The sequence below is a fragment of the Limulus polyphemus genome, unplaced genomic scaffold (assembly GCF_000517525.1).
Source record: "Limulus polyphemus unplaced genomic scaffold, Limulus_polyphemus-2.1.2 Scaffold2054, whole genome shotgun sequence".
NCBI classification, from domain to species: Eukaryota; Metazoa; Arthropoda; class Merostomata; order Xiphosura; family Limulidae; genus Limulus; species Limulus polyphemus.
Genome location: NW_013667664.1, coordinates 1 through 7,796, shown reverse-complemented (window position 1 = coordinate 7,796; position 7,796 = coordinate 1). Strand labels below are relative to the sequence as shown.

The following is a 7,796-nucleotide window of genomic DNA, read 5'->3' as shown; positions in this document are numbered from 1 at the left end:
TTTTACCAACGAATATGGAGATTGACCGTCACAGTATAAAGCCGCCACGGCTGAAAGGGCGAGCATGTTTGGTGGAACGGGAATTCGAACCCGCGACCCTCAGATTGCGAGTTAAGCACCCTAACCATTTGGCCGTTATAAAATACATACAATTATTTAAAAATATTGGTATTTACAATTTGTAATAGGCTGAAGCTCTGTATCTTAAAACTTCCGAAACATATGAAAGAAAGGCCCAAAACAAACCAACATGACAGAAGAAGCTTTGATGCACTTCGAATACCTTGCGCACATCCTAAAGAAAAACAACCATTTCAAACATTGATATATAATAACTCCCATAAACTCCCACAGTATAATTCCAAGCTTCTAAAGTCAACAAAAACATTTAAATATAACCATTTACTTTCGAAAAATAATTACGTAAAAACTTTAATACTCTTAACACTACAAAACAAACGAAAAAGTTCCAATTGAAAATTGTCTATAGAGATAAAAAAACCTTTATGTTGACTGCATTACATACGAAATTAAACACATACCAAACACTAGATTTGTCATTCTTCTGGAACATCCCAAAAGAACCGTCGTCATTTTGATAACTGAGCTGATGCTGATAGCCTAAAAGAATAAACTCATAAATGACTTATTTTTGTCCTTTAAGTTTGAGCTTATTATTTGTATATAATATTAAACACAAGATAAGAGCAGAGATAGTAGTCATGCTGTTCTATCAAATGCAGTTTAAATATTACTTTGATACATTATGGTCGTCAAGGTAATATATATGAATACGAAAATACGGAAGTGCAATAAATAAACTGTAATCTGTGTAACATATGACCTTAAAATATTGCGTCAAAATAATTCAAACTAATCACTTGAATGATTCAATGAGTATATGCATTTAACAAAGGTCAACCAAAGCAGTTCTAATAGAGTGAACCTTTAATACCTGGTCTACCTGTGAGCAAGGGGGGTAATTAATAATCACTTCCACTTTCAAGCACTTAAATAGTTAAGATGAATTTAAAATGTTGCTCCAAAAAGGGGATTAATTAAATTTGCATCTTATTTCCATAGCATTACCCCCCCCCCCGAAAAAAAATTTCATATGTGTTGCCCATAACCTGATCATGGCAGCAGTGGGTTCATGACATCAGCTCTCATGGTGCCTTAAGCATCTATCTATATTAGGATAAAAAATTTATGAATTGTGAAACTCATTCTATTCCTTCACATGGATAGGTCTTAGTTTGGTGGTAATTTGGAAAATACTTTGGACGAGAATGTGTCATTCCAACTGTGAAATGGTGGGAGTAGTATCATAATGTGCCATACTTTATGTTATGTAGTCTTGGTCTATGGGAGAGCCAAAGCTGGAAAGTTGGATAATGATAAACTGCTTCCATTGGTTGAAAACTATGGAGAAGGCCCATAGTATGCTATATTGCATGTCATATCCAGCAATGGGTTGAGGGAAGTAACGCTCAGAAACTACCTTGTGCTGCTCAGAGTCCTAGTTCGAATTCAAATGAACCATTTCGAGGTATTTTGGAATACTGTATGTGTGACAGGAAGAACAGGCCTCAAAATCTCATTATTCTTGGGGCTGTTTTGGGGGGAAAATGGTGATTTATCCCACTGTATGTGTAGCAATATTTGGTAACAAGCATTAGTAAGGCAGAACAGGCTGTTTTTAATGCAAAAGATGAACCTACTTCCTATTAAAACGAGACCCAAGCAACCAAACATATACCCACCTTCTTGTTCTTAGTGTGTTGTCCCATTATATTTGATCAAGCAGATTATGTATCTGGATCTATTACGAGAAAATGTTCTGTACTTAGTACACTGTTTATACATTTTCTAACAGTGAAAACTAACCAAGATTTAAATAATGTAAAGATTTCTTCTCTATTTCAGGTGTCTTCTGGCCAGTCTGACGTAAGTACAAGAGAGTGTACAGGTTGACAGCGAAATTAAACATATTCTGTTCTCCACCATCACAAGGTTTCTGAAGAAGAGATGTCGTGTTTATAGGCATGGTCAGGAAAGTAGGACCTATAACATCACCTATACAAACACAAAACACAATCAGTATAGTTCAAATGTGGCACACATTTTTGAGGAACAATTAGTTTGTAAATAAGCTGACTCTTGAAACAAGAGATTCAACAATTTGATTGGTGAGCTTTAACCAAATGTAAAGAAAGAGGGGACACAGAGGCAATATCAGACGAATCAAAATAAGTCTTTAGTAGCCTGTAAACTCATCATTTAGACATTGGATCAGTAAAAGATAAAAAAAAAAGATAATTTGAAACAGCATTAAAACAGGATCAATTAAACTGAAAGTAAATATGCTAACACGGTTAGGCTAAGAAGAGAGAGTAATGATTGCTCAGAGAACTTTCTATGTGGGCGAAACTTTGAACTCTTGGCTGGAGTCAACTTTAAATAGAAAGTTTATATTGGATAAAATCACTATCTCTAATAGGTAACCAATTACAAGCAAATAAACCTGGTTTGTGACAGCTCTGTATTCTTACAGGATTGTGAGATTGTTAATCTTATAACACAACCCCAACAGACCAATGCGAAGACAGTCAGATTAGATTAAAAACAACTATAGAAGTGATATACCTCAGGGCCTTGTTCCTGTGAGATCGGGGGCAATCTTTCTGTTTAAATGTGAAAAATCAGATAACTAGTTTTGAATTTTAATATATAAAATCTAATCTAAAATATGGGAAAGTATTATTATGATAAAATCATACCAAAGAAATATGTATTTCTTTCTTTATTATTAACCCATTTCATAACATTAAAATGTATTTAATATTCCAGAGAGCAACTTAATAGTAACCGAGTGTGCAGATTTTGAGATTTGTTGAATTCGAAGTAGAAATTGAAAGGTTTATTTTTAGTACTTGTATTACCGTATTTTCTTTTTTAATTTACTTTAATTTTAGTTATTCTTTCCCATATTTAATTTTTTTAAAAAAGAAAGCTTAGTTTGTATACGAACTTGTTGTAGTCTCTGATAATATAACTGATGTAAATTATAAGGTAGTGTAAAAAGAACTTGTATCATAACGTGTTGTTCTGGTTGAAAGCAAGAATTTAATTATTTTGGAACTTATAAAATTGTTCAAATGTTCAAATAATTTAATTAATCTGTTACACCTTGCATTTTGTTTCTCTTCGTACATACCACTGTATAGCGATAAAATAAATTTAGCATAGTCTACTAGAATAAGTCAGGTTTGGAACCCACAGTGAACCCGACATGAATAATCTGTTCCAGAAGTTCCATGCAAAATTACACAAATAGCTACCTGAGTATAGTCGTCACTATGTTTAAACGGAAAGCAGCCTGTCGAGACGAACCCACCACCAACTCTTGGTTACTATTATCTGACCAACTCTTATCCAGCGCCAAAGTGCTGAGCACTTTTTTTGCGGAAACTGGTCACTAAGCTGGAATTCTTGAATTCATAACCTTATCACACTACCAACTAGGCCACACCCAGTCGAAATGAATAGGAATAATAAAGTGGAAAACGATTAAAATTGCTTGTAATATACCACAAACTGGACGAATCTGTATAAATCTAAAACAGTTTCAAGAAGGGATACAAAAATCATATCTAGCATAAATATGCATTTCCAATAGGTTTTCTTACCTGAAACTGATAACTTTATTTTGTTAGAACCAGGAACGTAGAGTTGGTTGTTCTGATCAGGTAAGAAGGGGGTCCTACTAATGTTAGTCTCCAAGTACTTGATGAGGTAAGCTCCTTGAGTCAGGTCAAGCAATAAGGAGATGTGACGAGGTTGAGGTATTCCATCAGACTGCAATATAATGGAAGACATTTAATACAATGTTAACTTTTAGCTGACTCTTAGTCTCGGCTTAAACCAGCAAATATGTTAGGTCTGCAATTTGCTACTATCATTGCTAAAACATACCAAAACGCATTATTCACCCCTTTTTTCCAAGCTAACCTAGTCTCTATCGTACATAAACAGTGGCAAAATAAATAAAAGAAAAACTTGGCAGTTAAAACGAATTAATCGGGTTCTAAAAGTCTATAAACTTTAAAATTTATTTTAAGCTTAAAGTTTGTTTGCTGCTAAGCAGAAAACTACACAATGGGTTATCTGTGCTCTGTCAACCGAAGGTATTGAAATCCGATTTTTAGGGTTATAGACCTCAGACTTACCGTTGAGCCACTAGGAGTCTTAAATTTAAATGTTAATATTTGAAAGAGTTTCTACACTACAAGATCTTAACCCTAACAAACCAGTCAACTTAGCTTTAATGCTAACAAGCTTGAATTAATTTATCCTATTCAACACACAATCAATGCTCTTTAAGGAGTTTAAAAATGTATAATTTATCTACAATACTCACTTCTACGAGGAGGCCGCGGCTGATAAGCTCCTTAAAGCCTTCAGTTTTGGCCATAATAGTAACATTGATGTTACCCAGTCGAGCAGGAACTATGGGCATATAGATCACCTCAGAACTTCCAGAGGGAATCTTAAGGATTAGAGATAAACATCGTTAGTCAAGGAGTCAACTATACTCTTTGTTTTTTAACATTTGCAGAACTTGAATGATGAAATTGACAGTTCTTTTTTAAATCCTAAGAATTTTAAATCTTGAAATGTTTATTTTTTCCAACTATATAGAATAGTTTACATGTGGAATGGAAATTAATCGAAGTTTTTGATAGAACCACTTATTAATTAATGCAATATTTTCATTCTATTCACAAACTAATACTGGGGTTATGTTGCGGATTCTGTTAAGAAGAATAACACCAACACCAGAATAGGAATTGGCAGAAGAGCAGATATTCAACTGGATATGATAAGGGAAAATACAAAAAAATAAAGTTTAACCAATCCCTCTACCTCGCCTTCACCGATTATCGGAAGGCATTTAGTTTTATAAGACATCCGAGGACGTCTTAAAGAAGATGGGAGTCAGCGAGAATAACACCCGATTGCCGAGGAACTTATACAACAACCAATCAGCAACAGTAAGTTTGGAAGAAAACTCTTTGAATAGTTACAAGTAAAGAAAGGCACTCGACGAGGCTGTCTCGTCTCACCCGTATGTCAACCTGTACAGTGAAAATATGCGGAAAGCAATGGATGAGCTAACTTGGATAGTAATCAGGGTCAACGGGAAGCGAATCAACAATCTGTGATATGCTGATGATATTGTCCTGACCGTGACGTCAACAGAGACACTCCAACAGCTTCTAAACAAGGTATAGGTAGTCTCCAGAGAATACCAATTGAAAATAAACACCGCCATGCTTTCCAGATACCCTTCTAAGTCACCATTTTCAAATACCCGTGCGAAAAAAAGGCAACTGAGACAAAACGATTCGCGGTAGACTCGGCAAGGCAAGATCAGTAGACAGATCCCTCAGACCCTTCTGGAAAGATCGATCAGTTGGCAAGAACATGAACGTAAAATTGCTAAAAACGATGGCCCGGCCAGTAGCAAATTATGGTTGCGAGAGCTGGACGTTTAAAAAGACGTACATCAGAGCGTTGGAAGTCTTTGAGATGTATGGCTATCGGAGGTTACTGAGAGTAAGCGGAAAAGCCCATTGGACAAACGAGTCAGCACTAAGGAAGTGGGGGCAGAACGATAACTTGTTGATAACATAATACAACAATAGTTGATGTATTTTAGCCACATCACCAGGACCAACAAGCTCTCAACAAGCATCCTGCAAAGGAAGATTGAAGGATGCAACTCACGTGGACGACAGCCCATAAGATGGACGGTCGACATCAAGGAGTGGACCGGATTATCATTGACCCAATGCATCAACAGGGAAAGGAATTGGTACCTATAGACGGTTATTATATCACAAACCATGGTCTCCGACCGTCAGCAATGATGAAGGAAGCAAACAGACAGACAGACAAAATACTGGGAACAAATAATACGTTGCATACGTTACATTTTAACAGTAGCATGCAAAATCTTTGTCTACACTTTCTTAACTAGTTTTAAGAACAATTAAAATACTGCAATATAATTTTATTCCAAAGGGATAAAACAACCTCACTGTTTATTATGCAAATGTACTTAGTACTATATTTGAGTAAACGAAAGTATTTATATACTATTCCAATTGATTCAGATTTCAGAAAAACATATGAAATTAATATATGAAGTCATACTATATTTTACACAAAGAGTTTGGAGAGATAAATCGAGTGACCGTATCTTAATCACTTAGATCTGAAACTTATAGTATTTTCAGTACAAGTAACGCTACAATAAATACTTCTCCTCTCCTTCAAGTGACAAGTAATCCACACAAAGTGAAGAAACAAATTTCGCCCTTTTCTCTACAAAGTTAGTTTTATGTTTTAAAATTACTTTACCTAATTCCTTTAAGGCTGAATAAAAAACTGTAACAGGAAGTATAACACCATCACTCAATACTCTTATTCTCCAGTGGAGAATAAAACAAGAATAATAACACGTACCACCACTGGATGTTCCTGTTCTCCCTGTGGGATCATTGACTCAATACTCACAAAACAATACGTACCAGCATTCGATGTTCATGTTCTCTCTGTGGGATGTTTGACTCAATATTATCAAAATAGGAATAACTACACTTATCATTGCTCGATATTCCTGTTCTCTCTGTGGGATGTTTGACTCAATATTAACAAAATAGGAATAACTACATTTATCATTACTCTATGTTCCTGTTCTCCCTGTGGGATGTTTGACTCAATATTAACAAAATAGGAATAACTATACTTATCATTAATAATGGCTGGAGACGGCTTGAATGGGTAATGAAGAAAAACTTTAATATAAGTTTAACATAACAGCAAATGTACAACGTTTCGACAAGGTTTTGTCATCATCAGACTCAATATTAACAAAATAGGAATAACTACACTTATCATTACTCGATGTTCCTGTTCTCCCTGTGGGATGTTTGACTCAATATTAACAAAATAGGAATAACTACACTTATCATTACTCGATGTTCCTGTTCTCCCTGTGGGATGTTTGACTCAATATTAACAAAATAGGAATAACTGCACTTATCATTACTCGATGTTCCTGTTCTCTCTGTGGACGGTTTCAATAGACGTTAACAAAACAGGAAATACAGTACCTACCATGTTCACGTTCTCTTTGTGGACAGGAAAAAACAATATTTATCAACATTTGATGTTCCTGTCTTCCCTGTTGGCTCTTTAACTTTATGTTAACAAAACAGGGATAATTACATTTACCATTAGTTGGTGTTTCTGTTCTCCTTTGGGACTGTTTCATTCGACCTTAACAAAACAGAAAGTAGAACTCACAATTACCATTACTCGATGTTCCTTTTTACCATGTAGTCTGTTTGACTCGATGCCAATAAAACAGGAAAAACAACACTTACCATCACTCGATGTTCCTGTTCTCCCTGTAGGCTGTTTGACTCGATGTTAACAAAGTTGTAATCTTGTGATCTCGCTACACTTACAAATACCTACAAAAATCAACATACACAAGTTTCAGATTGCTCTGTACACGTAACGAATATCTACAAAACTCAACACACACGAGTTTCAGGTAACTGTGTACATGTAACGAATACCTTAGTAGACAATTTTCAAGTATCACTGAACACCGACCCGATAAAGATGAATATTTACATATAAAATAAAAACAATTTTTGATATTTTCCTTACAGAAATATTACTGTAAGCTTTTATTTCATTGCTATAAACGCGCTACTGTA

At 35.1% G+C, this 7,796-nt stretch overlaps 1 protein-coding gene across 1 annotated transcript in view; it reads right to left on the bottom strand.

Moving 5' to 3' along the window:
• Nucleotides 1-7,544, bottom strand: part of LOC106465797 (CD109 antigen-like) — a gene marked incomplete at its 5' end in the record, with an annotated part of 30,044 nt that extends 22,500 nt beyond the window's left edge. Inside the window, 5 exons of the mRNA XM_013926030.2 lie at nucleotides 543-621; nucleotides 1,888-2,076; nucleotides 3,690-3,858; nucleotides 4,421-4,549; nucleotides 7,455-7,544. Coding sequence (XP_013781484.1) covers nucleotides 543-621; nucleotides 1,888-2,076; nucleotides 3,690-3,858; nucleotides 4,421-4,549; nucleotides 7,455-7,544 — 656 coding nt within the window. The remainder of the gene's footprint in view (nucleotides 1-542; nucleotides 622-1,887; nucleotides 2,077-3,689; nucleotides 3,859-4,420; nucleotides 4,550-7,454) is intronic.
• Nucleotides 7,545-7,796: the final 252 nt, after the last annotated feature.